The sequence below is a fragment of the Zootoca vivipara genome, chromosome 12 (assembly GCF_963506605.1).
Source record: "Zootoca vivipara chromosome 12, rZooViv1.1, whole genome shotgun sequence".
Taxonomy (NCBI): Eukaryota; Metazoa; Chordata; class Lepidosauria; order Squamata; family Lacertidae; genus Zootoca; species Zootoca vivipara.
In genome coordinates this window covers 7,700,172-7,723,542 of record NC_083287.1, presented here as the reverse complement: position 1 = coordinate 7,723,542, position 23,371 = coordinate 7,700,172, and the positions used below count along the sequence as shown (strand labels likewise).

General features: G+C 38.9%; 1 protein-coding gene across 2 annotated transcripts in view; it reads left to right on the top strand.

Moving 5' to 3' along the window:
- BBS9 (Bardet-Biedl syndrome 9) overlaps positions 1-23,371 on the top strand; it is a 225,092-nt gene that overhangs the window by 51,642 nt on the left and 150,079 nt on the right. For both annotated transcript variants that reach the window (XM_060280578.1, XM_035130062.2), the window contains exons 15-18: positions 4,572-4,712; positions 5,343-5,438; positions 10,587-10,759; positions 11,653-11,805. In XM_060280578.1, coding sequence (XP_060136561.1) covers positions 4,572-4,712; positions 5,343-5,438; positions 10,587-10,759; positions 11,653-11,805 — 563 coding nt within the window. The remainder of the gene's footprint in view (positions 1-4,571; positions 4,713-5,342; positions 5,439-10,586; positions 10,760-11,652; positions 11,806-23,371) is intronic.

Below are 23,371 nucleotides of genomic sequence, written 5' to 3'. Positions count from 1 at the left end.
AACCCGGACGGTAGCCGGATTCTGTGTTCAGATCTGCAGACATAGACCTTCCCCTGAGCCAAACTAGTTCATTTGAAAGTCCTTAAACCCGGTTCCCCGAGCAACCCAGGGCCAATTCTCTGCGGCAGCTTATCTTAAAGTTTTAAGTACCTTTTCGCTCACTGTATTTATAAATATTAATTTTATCATTGTATTTCTCCAAAAATAAGACACCGTCTTATATTTATTTTTCCTCAAAAAAAAACACACTATGGCTTATTTTCAGGGGGTGTCTTATTTTTTCCTCCTCCTCCTCCTGCGGCCGGCATTGCTGCTGCGCCTATCACTATGTCTTATTTTCGGGGTATGGCTTATATTCCTTGAATGCTTAAAAATCCTGCTATGGCTTATTTTATGGGTATGTCTTAAAATATGAGAAACAGGGTACGTTTTGTCCTTTGGGGATTGTTCCCCCAAACGTGTTTTAAAAGCTGGTCTGCGACCGTAATAAATTATTCATTCATTCAACCTTGCATTTCAAAATACATTATTTTGTGTAACACCATTAGTTTGTCATAGTGTGTTTGTAGAAGCAACTGTTATTAGCTTCCACCTACAACTGAAGTATCAATTTTCTTCAAACCTAAACTGGAAAAGACCACCTTTAAGGGTTAGAAGTTAATTACACTTTTAGCACTTTCGATGAAAGTGGAGCTATCCAGAAATAAGTTTATCAATATTGTTGTTCACTCCTGCACAGAACCAGAGGGTTAAACGCTTGTGAAGTCTGGTTATTCCCTTACGCTGCACTGCATTTTGGCTGAGCAATAGCACTTAAGATGTTTGGGAAGTGAAGCATTCCTCAGACAACAATGAAGCCACTGTATTAAAAATTATCTGCTTATTTCACAATGTTTATTTCAGCTGTACTCTGGGAGATGGTGCTCTAACACATGTTGTTACCCATAAAAGGAAGTTTTGCTAATCACGTTCTATGACTGATATGAAAATTATCTGTTAGTTTAAGGGAAAATCACTCTGTTAAGTGAAGAGCTAAGGCACAAACTTAAAACTCAAGGAAGTTACACCTTCTTTATAATGATATATTTTTGCCATTTTAAGTAAAGCTGCATGGTGATATGAGATAATAAATTATAGTTGAGGGTTTTACAACACTTGTCTAACAACCAAAAATAGGTGCAATTCATGATTAAAAAATAATGCAGAGGGGCTTTTCCTGTCTTCTTTTCCTTCCCTCTGCAGTTCCCCGTGCACCTCAAAAATCTGTTCCAGAGAATTGGTGGACCCTTTGGAGCAGATCTAGGGGGCATGAGGGGAGGGCTGGAGAAACGAGGGGAGAAATGTTGCACAAGTAGATGTTTGTGTTATTGGCTGTTAACATTAAGATTGCTACAATCAACATTTTGAGAATCTGAAACTGAAAATAAGCTGTCTACTTCGGTAATCAACATTGCGTCTCAAAAATGACATCAGATAATGAATATTTTATGAAGCTGATAATGGAGAGCGCCTATTTATTTCTGTTGCCACACATCTCAGAAATAAGGACCAGTTTGTAAAATGTCTATCTCTGACCTTTAGCCACCAGACAAAATAGAGATGATAGAGCAGAGGTCGGCAACCTAAGACCCATGAGAGTTGTTTAACCCAGCGTTTCTCAACCGCTGTTCCGCGGCACACTAGTGTGCTGCGAGACGCTGGCTGGTGTGCCGCGACGTGCGGCGACGAGAAGGGCGATTTGCATTGTCACGTGCCTGGCGGCTGCCAATAAACAGCGCTGACCCGCCGGAAAGCAATATTTCTCCTCCTCTTTTCCAAAGCTCAGTGCAAATGACTGGAGGGTGGTTTTAGAGTCTAGGGAGGCCCCCTAGGGAGGCGCGCTCCAGATCCACCGCCGGCCCCCCTTAAGCCACATCGAGGTTGCTCCGCCTCCCCTGCCTCCTTCGCCCGTCCTTCGCCATGGCTGCGCGGCGGACGCTGGGCTTCGCGGTCCGGAATTACTCGCAAGCAGCAGCCAAGGTAACCTTTCGCCTTTGAACCGCCCCGCAGCTCCCCTGGAAGTGCGCGCGCCCTTGTAATTTGGCAAGTGTTTCTTACAGTCATAATTATATAGTCAATATAGGGCGGCACAGAGTTAAATTTTTTAACTTTTTTAATGGTGGTGTGCCTCGTGATTTTTTTCATGGAACAAGTGTGCCGTGGCCCAAAAAAGGTTGAGAAACACTGGTTTAACCGACCCATGAGCTGGCCCTGAATTGAGCCGCTCGCTCGGCAAGTCCCCGCATGCTGCGCTAAACCAGCGCAGCGGGGGACTCTCTTCTGTGGCTCTGGAAATCGCTTCTGCGCATGTCCAGATGCCGAAAATTCCTTCTGCGCAGAAGCGATTTCCGACACCGCAGACATGCGCAGAAACGATTTTCGGATCTCCACAGGAGTGATCTGGCCCATGCCCGGTAAGCCTTGCCGACCCCTGTAGTAGAGTATAGGCAGGTCCCCATTTACATGCTTTCAGTATGTGTGCATTGTGCTGAACCTGGCAGTGAAATGTCGCTAAAAGGGTGAAGTGGGGGCAGGGGGAGTGTAACAAACAGGGTATTTGCAGGCTTTTCCAGTGGGTTTCAATTATACGCAATTTCACTGGCTCACACAGTGCCTCGGAATGTAACCCCCACGTACACGGGGGGCTGCCTGTAGCAAAAATGATTTGATCCCTATACTGCATTAGGTCCCATCCCTCATTTGCCAATCTCTGGTTAGACATATAGAATACCTAATTGTTCACAAGCTATAGAGGGCAATCACATGGTGACCTTTCTGGGCCACAGGAACGCCATTGGTAGTACAGACAGAATCATTAATAAACCAACGTAAATTAAGATATCTCACCAACATGCCATAAAACATTTTTTTTCCACTTCAGGTAGTCCTTTAACTAATGCTGCTGGATATTTCAGTGGGACCTGCACTGTTGTGTTTGATTCTTAACTTCTCTTCCTCCTGGCATGGGTTCTCCATAGTCCTCTTCATTGTTCTTTGCTTTCCTTCATCATATTCTCAGCTTTCTGTCCAACATCTTATGTTCCATGTCTTAGAGGTGGTGGAGGAGCAACGTAGCCTACATCTTACTTAAGGAAGCTAGGCTTCCCTTTCATTCTCAGTTATTAGATTTTTGTTGAATTTCTGTTATTAGTTGTATTTTGTTCTTTTCTTTCTCTTTTGCTTTCACTGATGTTATGGTAGATCTCAACCCAGAGGGTAAGTGAATGATAGGCTGAATCAAAATCAAAGTTAGTGATTGTTGTTTTTTTAAAGTCAAACCATATATATGTGAGCTGCTGGTTGGCCCTTTAGAAGTGACTTAAAAATACTTTGATGATACTCTGTTCCACTACAGATGCCAATTAGCTTAGCAACACTAAGGTGACTGTCACCAAATACCACTTTAAAAAGGGGAAACTGCTTGTTTCTTGTATATTCAAATTTCAATTGATTTTTCTGATTTTTTTCTCTTCATTTCATGACATTTGACCTCACTGTTTAATATATGCCTGTGAACTGCTACTGAAATAAGGTGCTACTGGAATCCTTATTGTGTTTGCTGGCATAAGTAACCCAAATGTTAACTCTACTTTGATGTTAATTTCTTTTAGGAATAGTGTAGCCATTTAATTATTCATAAGCGAATATAATAAAATCCAGGTTAGCCTGTAATTGTCAATTAGAAGTGTGATAACTTGTGGACTTTCATTGCTTTGGGTCACTGAAAATGTAGCATTGCATCAAGGGATGCAATAATGTCAAAATGCATCACTTTACTTTCAATTATATATGGTAATTGAATGGTTGCCACTCGCAGGAAAGAATATGAGCCCACCGCCTTGGTGACCCATGTTCTATGGAAAAAACAGATTTTATTCCTCTCTGAATGATCTTGACCATTGCAGTCCATTTACTGTGTCTCATTGAAGTCAATGGGAGCCACTAAGCCTGCTCTTATTTGCTTAGCCTTTCATGCTAAAATGGAACCCAGGAACTGACTTGCTTGCTTGTACGTGTGTGCATGCTTGTATTTTTACATAGTTCCGGTACAGTTATCCAGCTAATGAAATTCCGATTAAAATGATTAATTGGTTATTGATCATTACATATTTTACTTTTTATTGATATTTTACAATCTGCATGAATGATCTTGTTTGTTTTTATACCTGATTGACTGCTGATGAAAGTTAACAAACCAAAATAATAATTATTTGAGAAAAATTACTGAACTCCTGTGCAAAGTTATTCAGATGCTCAGCATAATGCCAGGAAATCGCTGTGTATTTTGAGGTCAGGAGATTAATATTTAAGAAAATATCTGTTGCAATCTTGCTTCCTTTTTAAAGATAGAAGTTGTTTTAATATTTGGGATTTTTTTTACTGCAGTTATTTTCTTGTTGCAGATTTTCATTTATATGATATGTATGATCCTGCAGATCTTTTATTTTCTGTGGTTACCCTAAACAAAGCCTTATACCTAATCTCAGTATATTTAGACTTAACAATTACAAGACACACATGATTTGTTTCAGGTGCACCAAGAGTTTCCCAGTGCAAATTTCGATTACCATTGCGGTTAGTTTGCGCTCCAGCTCATCCTTCAAAGACAGCAAACCAGAAGTTAACTATTGATACCAACAAGCCTCCAGTCAGCCTTGTTACCCTTTTCCCAGGTAGAACATCAGTTAAGGATACACCTCTTACATGATTGATTTACCTAAAATGCTTGAGTAATGAGCCATTTATTATCTAAAAGCTTAAATGAAAGAAACATTTTGACTGTATCTGGATTGGTTTCTCAATGTAGTTTGTATATTTAGAATTTTGTCAAAACCCATTTAAGTTTTGTTAGCTTTATTATTAAGTTGTTTTACCACATGGAATGTTTTTATGTGAAATTCTTATCACACAGTACTGAAATACATTGATATGTTTTGCTTCTAATATATGCACCATTTAAATAACTACTGGTATAGGTTGGTCAATTTGGTTTGCTGTGGATATGATGTTACCCACACTTGGGAATCCAATCCATTGTATAGAGTTTATGGGTCTTGGTTAGATGCATTTTATATAAGAGCAGATAGTTGTAAAACCAGCATGAATGTTTATATCTGATAGATAATGGGACTTTGTGGTGCAGTGGCATAATGTATAAGAAACAATGCATTGGCACATTCTCACCCAAAATTATTTGCAATATGAAGTCTACTGTAAACTTGAAATCTAAGTAGATTTATGGGTGCAGTGTTAATGGTATGGAAAACTGTGTAAATTATACATTTAATTTAATTTAATTTCAGACTTTGCTGATCAGGCTGATGAAGACCAGCTAAATGCTTTAGGGTTTCAATTATTAGGTGGCTCCCGAGTCACATTACTTGCTTCAAAAACATCGCGTAAGTACCTTTTTGAACTGAAGTTATGGGTGAGATCTTCACATGTTAGAGTTTGTGCAATACTTTTGTCCACAGTGTGACGGGTGGGTGTCAAACCACCTGGAGTAAGTGAAGTTAACTCTTTATTAGAAGATACAAGGTCTGCTCATGAGTGCCAGGCCTAATGAGCACAGTAACTCTTGTCCCTATGAGGCAGTTGTGGAGACTAAAGCTCCCCACATTCCCACAGTTGCATAGGTCTCCCCCTCCCCCTGGGTCTTCCCCAAGCAATTGGACTCCACTGCCATGCTTGTCTTTGCTCCTCCCTCTTCATATCTCTTTTGGTTCTGGAGGACCAGGAGGAGGGGATCTTGTCGCAGCATTAGGGAGAGACTTCTTCTTCACCAGCCAGACTCATCTCTGCCTCTTGGCCTCCCTCCTCTCTTGCTTCAACTTCTGATTCTGATTGTGGACTTCTTTCTGCCACAGACTGTCCCTGTTCACTAAATCCTGTTCTGCTTTTCAGTTATTGGCTTCCGAGGATGTTGGCAAGAAGCTTGGTTCAGCTGGCTCAGCACTTGTATCCTAGGCTTTTGTCCTTCATGGCTTAGTAAATCTAGTAGGGAAGCAATATCAGGCTGGGTCCAGGAGCTTGTAATTGTGTCATTGAGAAATTGGTTACAGCTTTTTTTAAAAAGAAGAAGCCATAATTCAACAATCCCGAAGAAGCATTATTATTAATCAATAGGACCTGGCCACTGTTTCATGACTGAATTCCAACTATTTTGTCCCGCCTTCTCTTTCCCTTCTCTCATTCCTGCCTTTGTTGTTGTTGTTGTTATGGAATTCATATGCCAGTTTTCCTCCATTTGGTGGGCCTCAAAGCAGTCAACAGGAAATAAAGCAAAACTCAAACAAAAAATACAAATTAACAAGTAATTAATAAAACTGCAGAACATCCGTAATAAAACAAGAACCAGAAACCTTACTTGATTGTCTGTTTCAAAATATGAAAAATATGCTTTTGACAGACATTTACATTTAAAACCCTTGTTATACTGTTAACTAGTATGTGAAACTAGGGTTTGACGTTTGTTTTAAATCTGTGGTCTATGTAAACCTGTTTAAAGTGTGCAGATTGAGTCCTCAGGAGCAGCTGGTGCAGTGGGATGGTGCCATGTTGCTGCCGTCCTGACAGCAGCATCTTTGCTACTTACTGGGATGGTGTCAGGACTGTGTGGGTGCACCAGTGGAACCAATCCAGTAGTCCTGAGCCTCGGGGCCTTTCAGCTCGTTGTTTAGATTCTAGAATGCTGTGAAGAATTATCTAAGTTTGGTGGCATGAGCTTTCCTCTATTCGCACGGATGTCAAGAATTCTCAAGCTGTAAAAGACCATAATATCTTTCACCATAAATCCTGTGATGGGAAACATCTGGACAAGTAGTTATTCAGTGACTCTCATGGTATCAATTAGTTTACTTTTTGCAGGCTTCATTTTTGTTTGTGTTTGGTTGTGTGAACATTCTTGGAGTGTTGCATGATAATTTTTAATATTTGTTTGACAATAAAAAAAATTTAAACAGTTGAAGTAACTGGAACATTCCATCATAACAAAGATCTGAGAAGACTTGTAATTTTCTTTGTAAATAGTTTTACGTATAAGCTAAAATTAGAATTTGTTATTTGGAATCTTGTTTTACAGAATTGGTAGCTTAAATGATATACATGTGCAAACAAGGTCTCAGCTGATGGGAATAAGTGTTCATTTATTAATGAAAGGAAAAGAAGCTTTAAGTATCCCACCAGAGGCATTGGCTAGCTGAAGTGTATTGTAACCTTTTAGCTTGAACAGGGAGCTTTATCTTCCCATCTTTTCTCCCACTAATAATTTTCTTTTCCATTTGGGTTTGTTTATTTATAGACCTGGCTTGATGCTTGCAATCTCAGTATAAGCTTTCCCACAGTACAGATGCTTGAAGCATAGCCTAGCGTTTGATGCAATACTGTCTAGAAATTGCTGCACCATAAAACCTTTACTCTTACCCGTGTACCCATGCTGCTACTTCATTCTTTTACCAGCTGGGATTCTGTAAGGATTACAGTTGGGAGAATAATTTACATTTGACACTAAGTTCATAGACTTGTAGAACTGGAAGGTACCTTGAGGTTGATCCAGCCCAACTCCCAAACCAGAAAGCAGCTCTCATACTGAATGTAAATTTCCACCAGCAGTTGGATAAAACTCTCAGTTATAAATTACAACTGTCTCAGAAATAATTATATCCCATGCCCATTAGGGCTTTTATGTGGCTTTTGGGTGAGAGATTGATTCCTACGTTCACAAGTTGCTTAACCGTGTCAGAGACCCCAGGAGGGGACAACTTTTTGGTCTCTTGACACAGAAATAACTGTTTACTAAAATTCTTGAAAAATATGCCCCTTCATCCAACTTTCAATAAATATTTCATTGCTGAATAGTGATTTATGGGTGCTTGTGGTATTCATAATATCCCATAGGTTCTTTAAAACAATTAGCTGTTTAGCAGTATTGAACATGGTCTGGGCTTACCCAAACATGACTTAGAATGCTTGTCAACAGCTCGTGTGCCATCTGTCCTTCTGTATAAAATTTAATATTTAATATTTTGAGGGGAAAGCTGCTTTCCTCAAACATACCTGTATTCATAATCTTAGAATGTAGGCATGTAAGTAACAGTTACTCTTTTGCTGTTTTCAGCAGAATTGTAAAACTAAAGAACTCTATTTCATTAATATGCTGTAGATTTTTTCAGAGTTTTCTTTCTCTTTGTAATAGATCAAATAAGCCATTAGTTTTATCCTACCTTTCCACTTCAGTTGAGTTGTCTGCTATATTTTCCTGCTGGTCAATACAATTTTAAAACCACTGATGACCTCTTTTTTTTTTTTTTTTGCTAAATTTGACTCGGGGACTAATTTTTGATGAGGGAAGTTTTGTTCAAAATGTCTGGTCATTATTCCTAGATATATTTCTAGCATAATGAAAATAAGATTGTATGTTATCATTAACAAATGGTTTTAGGCTTTTAAAAGGACATGCTTTTATATGAAACCTGCCTATTTTCCTTGTACACTGTAAATATAATTTGTCATTGTCCCATCTATGAAATGCATTTTCTGGGAACTGTGCCAGTAGAAATGTTATACAATCTTGGATTACTAATCTTATGAACTGCTTAATAAGTAAAGATATAAGCCTCATCTTTTTTAAAAATAAAAACTTGGCCAAACTTCTAAAACTTTTAAGGTTTTTTTTTAAAATATCCCCTCCTCATTTCCACCCTTCCTCTTATTTTTCCTCACAACTGTTCTCTTACATATATTGAAAAGATTACTATAAACATAGCATTTTCAGAATTGGCTTGAAACTTCTATTGCTGTATACTTGGCCATTTCATTAGCCCATTTTCATTAAGGGATGATATGCATGAAGCCTCCATCAACCACAAAACATTTAATTTTCATGATATAAGATGCAGAATCCCACTCCTTGGTAGCTATGATGTTTTGCTCTTTAAGATGGATATGCACTTCAGAGACTTTTCTCTATTAAGATCCTTTATAGTCCAATGAGATTTGAATTTTACCTGGTCATAGAAAATTGCAGGGCATATTATTTTGATAGCTGAGATATGGAAAGACCTAATAAACGTTAGGTTTTAAAATCCTACCCAGAATTCTTCTTTGAGATCATCTGATGATTCTGAATGTGAGAATGCTCAATTCATTTCAGGTATATCACACTTGTTTCAGAGGTGTGGGTCCTTTTAGCTAAATGGAAAGAGAGAGCTGCCATTTTCCAATATGGTAGCATTTTTCGAAGCTGAATTTTTAAAGGGATTTTTCCATATTGTATTGCAGATATCAACTGAGCATGAGCATACCCTGGATTGTTCAGTTTTTAATTTCAAATGTCCTGGATGTAAAATTTTGATACTTGTTCTGAACTGTTGATGTGTTAGGGTCAATGCAAACAGGTCTCCTATCTTTTAACCATGATTGAGATTGGGAGAAACCCTTGGACGCACATGCCCCTTCCTCCTGCCTCTTCAAATTTATTGAACCATGAACCATTGGTTAGCATTAACATTAACCATTTTAAGCTGGAAATTAGAGCTTGAAATCCATGTGAACTAACAACTTCCAAATAAGTGTTTTTGTTAGAATAAATAAATGAATTAATTAAATTTCTATACCACCCTACGTACGAAGATCACAGAGCGGTTTACAGTACAAAAATACAACAATGCACACCATAATAACAAACAAAAACAACACCCCCCCTAGTTTAAAAGGCCCCCTTTTTTAATTAGCCAAAGGACTGGAAGGAGAGGAATGTTTTTGCCTGGTGCCTAAATCACAGAGAATCTTGTGGCACCTTAAAATTAGGAATTCTTATTGTAATAGGCTTTTGTAGGCTAGTGTTCACTTCATCACATGCGTTAAGTATTGCCCTCTGTTGACAGATGTGTGTGTATGTGTGAAGTCACCCCTGAACAAAAATGATGGAATGGATTTGATGGGGAAGTACCCCTGGTTCGTGAAAAAACCAATGCTTGTTTACCTGATTCCTGAAAGCACTAAATATTAAAAGTGGTTTCATTCTCTAGTTTGCTACTGGAGAATGTCCCCAGAATTTGGAGCAAGCAAGGAAGGAAGGCAGAATTGCAGCAGGCATCTCAATGTAATTAACAATAGTGAATTCCTTAAAGCATGTTTGTAATTGTGATAATTGTGACACAGAATTCCCACCATATTGCTGAAAAAGTGTTTATTAAAATCAATGCTATTGGTGGAAGAGATGGGGAAAGGGGAACTATTAAACATGCTAAATTATGAACACAGAAAGAATTTTCACAAGTGGAATCAAGAGATACTATATTCATATAATAATAATAATAATAATAATAATAATAATAATAATAATAACATAAGTAGAACTGTTATCAAGTATGGCTGTATGTACATGTGCACATCACCTGTATGCTCTGCTCCTGTAGTCTTCAGTTTATATTGTTTTTTAATTCTTGTTTCTGTATTGTGTTTAACTAAATTCATTTAAAAATGGCCATACTTAGTAACTGATAGTGAATCAGATACTAATTTTTATTTTGCTTTTCATTTTCAAGAGCGTTACAGAATTCAAAGTGAGCAGTTAGAAGACCTTTGGCTAATTGTGAAAGAACTCACTGTTCGTCTTGAAGAACATTTTAGGAAACAAAACTGCAAAGACTTTGCATGTACTTTTTCTGGCCCAATACCCTTACAAGAATATTTTGAAATTATTGATCATCATTTTGAGGTATGCATATTAATATTTGTGATTTTGTAATGACATTTGGCTGGTGACTTTTTCAGTTGCTACTTTGAGCTGTTGTAATTGTTTAAATTTGAAGAAGTGCTTTTTACACAGGCTGCATTTTGATAAATCAGTGCTTTTATGTAAGGGCTGCAGTCATGGTATGTAGGCTTATGGTGGCCCATCATCAAGCCCTTAATGGCTTCATACATGTTTCTATAAAGAGGAATGGAGATTATATCACTGCTGATGTGAAAGTCAGCATCTCATTTCTAATAATCTTTGCCAAACCAATAGTATATTAACATATTCTTCAAAACTCTTAGAAACACTTTGCACAGTCATTATAGACAGGAATATGAGTTGTTTTGATATTGGATTGACATTTGATATATATAGTTAAGATACGTATTTTTAAAAATTGCCCTTCCTAAAAATAAAAACCTATTCTTAAAGACAGTGTTTTAAACATTTTAAAATACTGTGTCTGATTTCTGCTGCAGCTAGTAAAATATCATTGAGCATATGTGCTGCAGATCCAGTGTACTGAAATAAGTCATAACCTGCTGATGACGAGATAATTTCACCTCTGTCATGAAAACTCATGGTAAGATTATCATGCATTACTGAAGATTGCCTTCACTGTCAACAATTATTTCAGTTTTGGTAATACCTGGCATTATTCTAGCCTGTTAGTTGATCTGATGATGTGTGTGAAATTACTGGTCTTCAGACTGACTATGTTGCCATAGAAAAGCACTCTGCGAATCGCCACAGCAAAACTTCCAGAAATGCGGTTGTTCTCCACCTGTTTGTTATAAATGTGTCATGTGGAAATATTATTGCATTTTGGAATACTTTTTAACTTTTTCCTTCAAAAACCTGCTTAATTGTAGCTGCGCTTGAATGCTACTAAATATGAGCAACTATTATCTGAACGAGCCATACAGTTTAGAGCTATTGAACGGCGACTGCTGACACGGTTTAAAGATAAAACCCAAGCTCCTCTACAACATCTGGACACCTTGTTAGAGGGAACTTACAGACAGGTCAGTATAGTTGGGTTATGAGCCTGACTCTTTAATGTCTCCCCCCACGCTAAACATATAGTTTTAAAATACATAAGCGGTACCTTCCTGGTTACATTTACCAGCTGAGAGACCATGGAACAGTAATTTGTTTAAGCTAATATTCCCTGCAACTTTCCAGATGATCTGTAGTGGTTTTTTTATTTGATCTTCAGATACTGAATTGCTACTCAGAGGCTCTCGCAAACTTTGACAGTGCATCATTCTTTCCAAGCTGAAATAGTTATGTGAAAATATTTTATAGTTCAGAGCTCATGTAAACATTTATGGTATACTGTAAACTGATGGAATGGTTTAACTGATGTAACATCCACAACAAAATAATCTCGAGACGAACAGTCTCCTTTTGCAAATGTATTTACATCCTGGGTCTTTCAAAGGCAATAGCTGAAGTAATTGAAAGCAAATCAACTGATATACTGTTGCAAGATGGAATACAGTTTGAGTTTCTGCCTCACTAAAGAACATGAGTGTTGCCATATCAGACTATAGGTTAATCTCATTTCCGGTGGGGGAAAACTAGGAACTTTTGGAAAATCCAGAAGCAGGGCATGAAAGCATTAGACCTTTTCTGTTGTTACTCCCCAGAAACTGTTACTCATTGGCATTCTGCCTCTGAACCTGGAAGTGCATATAACAAATCATGGCCAATAAGTATTGATAGATTCCATCTCTATGAACTTTCTCTATGAACCATCTCTGTTGCACCTTTAAAGCCAACTAAACTGGTAGCTATCACCATTTGTGTGGTAGCAAACTCATGTTTTAAAAAAAGTTATTTATTTATTAGAAGGTTTATAAGCTGTTTAATCAGGAGCTTTCTAAGCAATGCACAAATAAAGCAGAGCTAAAATCTACAGAACAATTGAAAAAACCCCAACAACTTACAAACAGCCATCACAATTAAAACACAAAATCAGCCAAACTTTTAAAACAAATATAAATAACTAAGTTACATGAATGTGTAGGCTTGCTGAAACAAGTTTTCGGTGGGATCTAAAACAATATAGTCTGGGTGCCTGCCTAATGTTAATAGGTAGGGAATTCCAAAACACTCGTGCTACTAATGTCGAATGAACATTATGTGGCACTTGTAAAGGTTTCAAGTTCCAAATACTGAGATGGCTGAATAGGCATGTATGTATGGGGCAAGGCAATTTGTTAAGTAAACTGGTTCTAAGCCAGGGGTCAGCAACCTTTAACAGGCTTGGGCCGGTCCACCGTCCCTCTGACCATGTGGTAGGCTGGACTATATTTTGAAAAAAATATGAACGAATTCCTATGCCCCACAAATAACCCAGAGATGCATTTTAAATAAAAGGACACATTCTACTCATGTAAAAACACGCTGATTCCCGGACCGTCCACGGGCCAGATTGAGAAGCCGATTGGGCCGCACCTGGCCCATGGGCCTTAGGTTGCCTACCCCTGCTCTAAGCCATTAAGAGCTTTATATATCAATAGCAAGCACCTTATCCACATTGTCAGGCTGCATAAATTTAAAGTGATCCCACAGCACATTGCAGTGTTGCATGAAGAAGTATGTTTATCTGTCCTGAATCTCACTGGAAGCTCCCACATTCTAGTACTGTGAGGAAATCTTTGTATCTCCTTACTCCACACCATACATAATTTTATAGACCTCTACAATCTCATTCTCTTTCCATTTTTCTAAAATAAAATCCCCCCAAATAGTATTTCCTTGTATTAGAGTCCCTCCAGTCCCCTGATAACGTTAATCGCTCCTTCCATTCAGCTTGCAACACAGAACTGCAGGGAGCTTCCTAGGGAGGAATAGGGTCAACTCTGTTCTTCCATGCGTAGCTCGCTTTAATTCCATGTTTTGGTATATGAATGGAGCTCCCTTTGTCACAGCACAGGAACATTTTGAGCTGTTCATGGAATAAGAGAGTGATCTCTTCCTTCATGTACAGCTCAGCAGTGGGACTCAGTCCAATTCGCTACTTGCTGCTGACCTGTAATCTCCAATCAGCTGAGCTGGGGGCAGGGTCAGAAGATTGTGCACTGTTACAATGTGATTTTGCAGTTTGAGAAAATAATTATCAGTAAGCTAAATCAGGACTTACTTGATTCTGTATTTGGATTTCTATGTGAATAGGGAAGTAAGAAAGTTCAGGTGATTTCTCCAGATGTCCAACTCTGTAAAAATGTTAGGTTTTGTTGAGTTTTCTTTTAATGTTAAGAACATTTCTTTTTATGAAGAGTAAAATTGGCATTCAATGAATAAGATGTATCTACTGGTGTGTGTGTTTTTTTAATGAAATGCAAAGTTTCATGTTGCCTAGGTTCTTAATATTGGAAATGTTCAAGCCAACCCCATACAGCCTTGAGCACAATGTTGTTTTTAAAAAATTTTCATTACTTTTAGGGAGTCATAATCAAATTGCAACTTCTTTCTTCCAGTCTTAAGTGCTTCAGGTATTTATAAATCCATATATCTTCAGTTATCAAATTTGCTTAATTAACTGGAGCAATGGCTTTTCTCAAATAATAATTCACTTGGAAGTTCTAGCTTGGAGAAATGACTTCACTTGGTTCCATTTCAGAAATATATTCAAGCAATAGCATTTGCATCCGTAAGATCATCCTGTTTCCATTTATAGGAAGCCAAGGATGTAGCTGAGCTGTATCATATTTATCAGCTTTAGAGGCTTGTCCTAGAAAGGAAATTGGAACAGTGTGCCAACTTGATTGGTTTACTTTCACAAAAGGGCCTTGTATTGGCAATGCAGCTGTCTTGAAAAACAACAGCATTGGGATTGTAAAGCACTTAATGTAGCCTGTGTTCCTTTAGACCAGGCATCCCCAAACTTCGGCCTTCCCATCTTCCCCGACCACTGGTCCTGTTAGCTAGGGATCATGGGAGTTGTACGCCAAAACATCTGGAGGGCCGCAGTTTGGGGATGCCTGCTTTAGACACTCCAAAACACTACGTTTGTAATGCTGTTCTTCCCTTTTAAAATCAGAGAACTGTGAAACATAATTTCCTTTGTATATTTTTGTCTATATACAGTGCTTTTTTCTGGGGGGATGCAGGGGTACCCATATTGTGAATCTTTGTACTTTTGTCCATTTTCTGTATTTATTTTTCCCGATTTGAACTATAAAATGGTGATTTTCTTGAATCAAAATGAGAGTACCCCTAAACATTTTTAATAGAAAAAAGCACTGCCTATATAAAAGGAATGAATACATTTCTCAAAATAATTATCCTGTTTTTATATATGGCACAGACATATTATCATTTGTCATTTATCTGTATTTGTATTTTCTTACATTAATCTTCTGCACTTCCCCCCAAACCCATAGCAAAAGTATTTCTCATTTTTGAAAGAGAGGGAGAAAGTGTTGGTCTGTGAAGACCAGATACTGTAGAGGATGTTTTATTGAGCAACGAGATACCTACATAAAAAACAGGCAAAAACCTTGATTGAAAACCTTCTGTGAATGGTAAGGCTCCACTGAGATCTAGTGGAAGCTTCTGCTGGAATAAGGGTGTGGTGGGTTTTCACAAATTGCCTTCTTCTCCTTGTGCTTCCTCCAGAACAGTGTGGAAGATGGTCCTGGGGTCTGCAAGGAGGAAAAATGAGCAAAAATCACCTCCTCCCCCTCCAACCTGTAGAATAATCCTTTGGGTAGCATTCGACACACAGGAAGTAAAACCCCTTTAAAATGAAATAGATTAATAATCATTTAGGCTGCAATCCTATCCACATTTATCTGGGAGTATGTCCTATTGAAGGGACACAGGTGGCTCTGTGGGTTAAACCACAGCGCCTAGGGCTTCCTGATCAGAAGGTCGGCGGTTTGAATCCCTGTAACGGGGTGAGCTCCCGTTGCTCGGTCCCAGCTCCTGCCAACCTAGCAGTTCGAAAGCACATCAAAGTGCAAGTAGATAAATAGGTACTGCTCCAAGTGGGAAGGTAAACGGCGTTTCCGTGCGCTGCTCTGGTTCACCAGAAGTGGCTTTGTCATGCTGGCCACATGACCCGGAAGCTGTATTCCGGCTCCCTCGGCCAATAGCACAAGATGAGCGCCGCAACCCCAGAGTCGGTCACGATTGGACCTAATGGTCAGGGTTCCCTTATGTCCTATTGAACTCAATAGACTGACTTTTGATTAGTTGTTTTATAGGATTGTGTTATTAGTAATTCCAACTGCTTCATTTTTTAAAAAATGTATCCTCCATCTTGACACCTCGTTCTCCTTCAAACACTATTGTTGCTTTGTTCTTTCATAAGAGGCATTGCTATTTCCCAATATATTGCATGGGACCCATAGAAACATGAGACTAGTTTCCTAACCCCAAGCCAGGGCAGGGGGTCATTTTAAACTTTTCACACAACCAGCAGTTACCTCCCTCCCTGTATGGCAAATTGCCTCTGACACAAATTCCTGGGCCTAGCATATGCTCAGAATACCTTGTTCTTTAATTTAATTTAAAGAACACCTTGTTCTTTAATTCTTAAGAGTACATCCACTCAGCTGAGCTACCTTTTTGCACCTGTTTTTTTGGGTGATGTAGTAAAAAGCAAAGTAGTTCCAGCAAGCCTGAAACCTCGAGAAAGTAATATTGGGTCTGTAGTTCTCTGCTTAATGACCAATATGTGTCTGTTCTAGAATAACATACTTGCAACTATTCTACGTCGTGTAAATACAGTTAAACTAATATTGACAATAAAGGTAAAGGTACCCCTGACCATTAGGTCCAATTGCGGACGACTCTGGGGTTGCGCTCTTATCTCGCTCTATAGGCCGAGGGAGCCAGCGTTTGTCCGCAGACAGCTTCCGGGTCATGTGGCCTGCATGAGTAACCAGAGCAGTGCGCGGAAATGCAACGGGAGCTCACCCCGTTGCGGGGATTCGAACCGCCAACCTTCTGATCAGCAAGCCCTAGGCTCCGTGGTTTAGATCACAGCGCCACCTGCGTCCCTAATATTGACAATAAGTACATGTAATTAGAGGTTTTAATTTTTTTAAATTGAACTTTAAATTTAATATTGTACTCTGTGCAGGAAAAGGATCGTAATAGGACTGAATTTTCTTTGGGAGTAAAATAAGTGAACCTTCTTAAAAACTTGTTTGAAAAGCAGAGTACACATAACTTAACATAACTTAAAGTCACTTCTTTATCAAACTTTTTTTTTTGTTTCTCTAGTTTTATGTTCTTTAACATCAACACAGTCACATCTCAAGCTTCTAGCTGCTGCTATCTCTGAGGAATAACCTTTGCTATCATTTCCCAGTTTAAACCTTTCAAACAAAAAGTAGAGTTATGTGAGAGAATAAATGGTTACTTAACTACACAAACTTGGGAAAAAACAAATGAGAACAAAGTTTATTCTCCAGAGTTATTCCTGTTGGCACCATTTTATGCGCCTTACCATTTACTTGCACATAACTAGTAATTTCTACATTTTGACAGCATGTCTCTATTATGTATCATTTAATTGGCCTATTATGGAATACAGCAGAGCTATTTTAGGGGGTTAGGGCTAATACAGTTGTGGTAAAGTAAATGGTAGTTGGCAAAATTGGGGGATAACAAATTGATTAGAACATCCCAACTTTTAATTTATAAATTTCTTAGTATAGTTTTGGACAAAATAATACCTATTGTTGGCTATTTTATGTGACACATTTTAAAGGAAAGAATTGCTATTTAAAGCATGAAATATTTGTGATGTTCTCATGTACCAAGTGCAGTAGTTTTGCTGTCGAAATAAATTTAAAAAATGTCCAGTAGCACCTTAGAGACCAACTAAGTTTGTTCTGGGTATAGGCTTTTGTGTGCATGCACACTTCTTCAGATACCAGTGGTTTTGCTGCTAATTGAATGTACCGGCTTTCACACAGCTTTCTTGGACAGTGTTTTATTTGTACTTTAGTAATTACTCTTGCTAACACATTATTTTATTGTGACCAGTTCAGCTACTCTTACATAACATGTTTGCACCCTGAAGTGCAAATATTTGTTCATTAGACTAAAGATGTAAGGCAGGCATGTGGAACCTCCAGCCTGCATGCCTAATTGGGCCTGGCATTGCTCCCAGTTTGGCCCGTAAGGCTGTTTCCCCTGCAAAGCATGCCCACCCGCTCCACAACTAACCTTAAAGCACACTCTTAATTGTGCATTGACAAGGCTGCTTGTTGTCACAACCTGCTGGGATAGGCTGCGCTACTGAATTCCCTGTCAGCTGAATTCCCTGTAGCTAGCCAATCGTAGCAGAAAGTGGCGCTTGAAGTCACCGCCTATCAGCTGATAGGTGCTGATTTCAAGCTCGCTGGGATTGGCTGCTGTTCTGAGTTCTACCCTTGCAAAAAATTGAGCTCCAAGTCTGTGCCAATCAGCTGAAAGTAACTTCAAGTCCTTCTTGGCTGAGCTTGAATGATACTTGGTAGTGCGACTTGCCATGCTAAGAAGCAAAAATGGGCACCTGACATCAAAGTGATGTCAGCACAGGTGATCAGCAGGTGGGGGGAACCCAGCATCTGGTCTGCTGGCTGGATCTAGTTTCGCATCTGTGATGTAAGGGATAGAGCAGGCACCCCCAAATTGTGGTCCTCCAGATGTTTCGGCCCACAACTCCCATGATCCCTAGCTAACAGGACCAGTGGATAGTCCAAAACATCTGGAGGGCCGAAGTTTGGGGATGCCTGGGATAGAGGATGTAGTTATACGGAGCATAGGGAGGTGTGTTCACAAGATTTATGAAGTAGCCAGTATTCCCAACTTTGATGGATGTTGATAATATAACCAGATCATATAGTTTTGCAACATAATGAATCTGACAGCATTGGGCATCAGCCCAGTGCATCATGTATAGTTCCTTATCCAACAGGGAATCCACACATGGAAGCTTTTTCTGTGGATGCATTGTCTTTGCTGTACTGTGTCATCATTGTCCAAGAGCATAGTAGTTCAATGGTCCAAAAAGCCAAGCATCAAAAAATTCAGGTAGTTCATTCGACATAAGGATATTTGAATTGTCATTCTATTTATTCTGCTTTACAAGCAGAATCTATAAACAAAATATGCCGAGATCTTTTTATATTCTTTTTAAAAGAAATGTTTGTTTAATTGCTTTCCTTGCAGACTCTTTGAGAAATTTAAATTTATTCAGAAAAAAGAAAAAAAGGAAAGGAAAAGGGTCTTTCCATGCTCTTTTGTCCAAGCCATCGAACTAAAGTATTTTAGCATATATTAATGAAAGTTTCAAAGCGCATTGTGCACGCTGGGGTTAATGCCAGCATATGGAGGATTTTTCCTTGTTGTTCCTAGAAGATTGTGAAATTAAGTCTGTCACATTTTTATTGACTCCTGATGGTTCTGTACCTATTCAAATGGATTTATTCCCCATGAGCATATATCAACTTTTGTTTTGACAATTGTATGGTTGGAATACCTATAGTCTGCCCTCCAAAAAGTTTGTTTTTTAACTTATGGGCTATTTATGGGTTCTTAATTATGAAATCAAAACATATATTTGTTTGAAGTACTGATACTGCCATGTAACATACTGAAGAATAACAGTTAGAAATTCAGTGTTTTGTAAGCAGTTATTTAGGCTAACTTAGAATGTGTCTGTCTACATAGTTTAAGGCATCTAGTTTGGAATTCTCTAGTAGCTACTGAGAAAGGAGTAAGTGTCAAGATGCAAATAAATTGTATTGCATTTGGAGTATTCAGTTTTCTGGCCTGTGTGTGTAGATGTGGCACAATTACTTCCAGCAGAGTGCAGTAGAAAACAGTAAATATCTCAAGACTTCACAATTACTTTTAACTACAAAAAACTCATTAAAATAATAAGACATTGGGATAGAAGGAATTTATGGTTTATGAGCTATAAAGACACATGCAGAATGCAGTGTCAGAACTGTGCAGTTCAAGTTAGTTTATTTTCTCTATTCTGGGATCTCATCGAAAGACACGTGAAGAATATAACCAAAATTATGCTCAGTTCTTCAAAGATTGCTCATCTTCACTAACATTCCTTTTTATTTATTAAGCTGACTGTTATTCCTTAATACAATGAGAGCTTGAGGCTCCATTCCTGTGTTCCCTGTCACAATGTTCAAGGGTCATAGGATAGACTCCCACCCTGGGTTCCTTTGACACTGATGTCCATAGGGTCAGAAGGGGATATGTTGTGAGAGGACTGGGAAGTGGCTTGGTTTCGGAAGAATGCAAAGCAATTGCAGTCATCTCACAGGCCATCAAACTGGAAAGATATTTAGATGCATTTGGGAGCCTAAATCAAATACAAAATAAATTCTAATACTTTTTAATAGCCCCAAAATTAAGGGAGAAACGCAACACACTGCTCTGTCCTGCTATGCCTACTCATGCCTGGCAAGTTGCAGGATAAGGCAGTTAAACTACCTTCAAATTTCGCCACTCCCTTTAGGATTCCAGCCCAAGTGACCAGATTAAGTGATTCCTGTGGCCCGTGAAATTAGTTGTGTATGCACAAACTGGGGAAGGGTTAGCATCAAAAGACACTGTTTTGTTTTATTTCCCCCATAAATTTTATTGAATCTTTTAATCATCATGTTGTTGTTGTTTAGTCGTTTAGTCGTGTCCGACTCTTCGTGACCCCATGGGCCAGAGCATGCCAGGCACTCCTGTCTTCCACTCCTCCCGCAGCTTGGTCAAACTCATGTTGGTAGCTTCGAGAACACTGTCCAACCATCTCCTCCTCTGTCATCCCCTTCTCCTTGTGTCCTCCATCTTTCCCAACATCAGGGTCTTTTCCAGGGAGTCTTCTCTTCTCATGAGGTGGCCAAAATATTGGAGCCTCAGCTTCAGGATCTGTACTTCCAGTGAGCACTCAGGGCTGATTTCCTTCAGAATGGATAGGTTTGATCTTCTTGCAGTCCATGGGACTCTCAAGAGTCTCCTCCAGCACCATAATTCAAAAGCATCAATTCTTCGGCGATCAGCCTTCTTTATGGTCCAGCTCTTACTTCCATACATCACTACTGGGGAAACCATAGCTATAACTATACGGACCTTTGTCGGCAAGGTGATGTCTCTGCTTTTTAAGATGCTGTCTAGGTTTGTCATGGCTTTTCTCTCAAGAAGCAGCCGCCTTTTAATTTTGTGACTGCTGTCACCATCTGTAGTGATCATGGAGCCCAAGAAAGTAAAATCTCTCACTGCCTCCATTTCTTCCCCTTCTATTTGCCAGGAGGTGATGGGACCAGTGGCCATGATCTTAGTTTTTTTTGCTGTTGAGCTTCAGGCCATATTTTGCGCTCCCCTCTTTCACCCTCATTAAAAGGTTCTTTAATTCTTCCTCACTTTCTGTCATCAAGGTTCATCATACAATACAATAAAAAACCAAACTAATCTAAATAAAAATAAAAACCAACAACAAAACAAAGAAAGAACAAAGAAAATACAAAGGTAGATCTTAATCCTTGTCTTACACAGAATGGTGTGGACCCTCCCAGCTCTCACCTCAGAGTTTCCCTTTCTTCTCCCAGCTTCCTACCTCGGGAAATCTTACTTTCCATCCATCCATCCATCCATCCATCACCTTCATGTGCAAACAATCCCCTCAGTAATCCAGAGTAGAGGACCGCTAGCTGTTAAGAATATTTCTTGGGCACAATCAATTAAAACATGCCTTTTGTTTTGCTTTCAACCTTTTAGTGATCTTCTCTTCTTAAGCCAGCAGTCAGCTCACATTCCAGATGTAAATTTTAACTGGCAGACAGATTGCCTCAGTTGTAATTTATAACAGTCACAAAAGTAATTAAAGAAAGGGAGCTTTTGCCAATCCAGTGCCCTAAGGACTGACCCCCTACTACTATCTGGTGTTTGGGCATAATTGAAATTCCTTGCTCTATGTCACTCACCCCCATCTGGGTCCCTCAAAACCTCTCGGTCTCCCAGCGTGGAAAGCAACCTTTTGAGAGCATCAGATCCCCTGTTCTCTCCATTTTCCCAGAGAAAATGTGATAACCAATATTTATGGCTTGGCTATCATTAATCACCACATAATTATCAGTTTCCTTTCACATTTTGTGTAAAGGTTATTGACTATATGCTTTTAGTAGTTTTTATAATACTGATTGAATGAAAGTTCAGTATCTTTAATGAAATAAGAATGTGGCTTCACATATAGGTATGGTACTGTATATCATTCCACTTTTAAAATGATATAAAACCATGTCAATATAGAGGCTATTCCTTTTATGAAACTATTTGGGATTGATGAATGCATCCTTCTAGGTTTTTATTAGTCATAAAAAGTCCACCTTGAAAATATTATTGGAAGCTGTCTATTCAGTCTTCAGAGAGTTGAGCCAAAAATTTATATCCCAAGAGAGAAATTCTGAACACTAAAAATTAGGTCTAAAATTCTGCAGGGGTGTAGCGTATCAATGGACAATCTACTTTGCTATGTCGCATGGAGCTGCAAATCACAGAATCATACTCTAGAAATAACTGTGGAGATCCAAAATATCATAACCAGGACCCAAAGTTTAGGCAGCCCAACGACCTGGTCGTGCCCAGTGGGATTTTTTTTATCTTTATTTCTGAAGAGCAGGCTAAATCACAGACTGCCTTTGAAAGTCCTATCAGTTTCAAAAGGTGTTGCCATATGGCATGATGGGCAGCTGTTTGAGAAACACAAACTTGAAAGCCCCTTTGGTTTTGAAGAATTGATACCTTGGCTCTTTGGATGTAGGCTCATATGCACCTGTTGAAGCAGGTAATAGATCAGACAATATCAGTCCCCAGGGAAGCTGTTCATCTGCTGTACTAATGCAGAAATAAGAGCAGCTTATGTGCTCCCAGGCTAACTCAAAACTGCCCCTGGATTTGCAGAGAAAAAATGGGCATGCAATTGTTACAGATAATGGCATATAGGACCTCATGTTACAGATAATAACATATAATGCTTCTCCAGAACTGCATATTTAAAACTGATACAAGTACTATTTCATCTAGCCCAAATATAAGCTGTACACCCCCCCAATTCTGACTGTGAAAAGTTTAAGTGCGGCTTAAATTTGCGAGCTTACAAAAATTGGCTTTTTTACGATATCGCTGCTGAAACAGACATACGGTAAAACGGAATGGGTGTGAGTGCCTGTGGAATTTTAAGGGAGCAGCTTATATTCGGGTATTGTCTCTCCCCCCCCCCCATGAATTTTAAAGCTGCAGCTTATTTTTGGGTGTTGCTTATATTCAGGCCAATATGGTAATTGGATAAAGGGTTACAGGTGAGGCCAGTGATACCAAATACATTGCAGATCAACTATAACTGAGACATACTGCCCAAATGACTTCAATATCAGTGTTTTCCTCAGAGCTCAGGTGTATATGCAGAGATGTTCTATACAATGAGGTGAACTAGATCTAAGAAACAAGCTTCTTTTAAGATATCCTGGATTATAATGTGGATATCTGAATCTTGTTCACACTGTAAAATCTTAATGAAGAGGTCAGGTTTGATAGATCTGCATGCACAATTCCTTAACCAATTGCTGC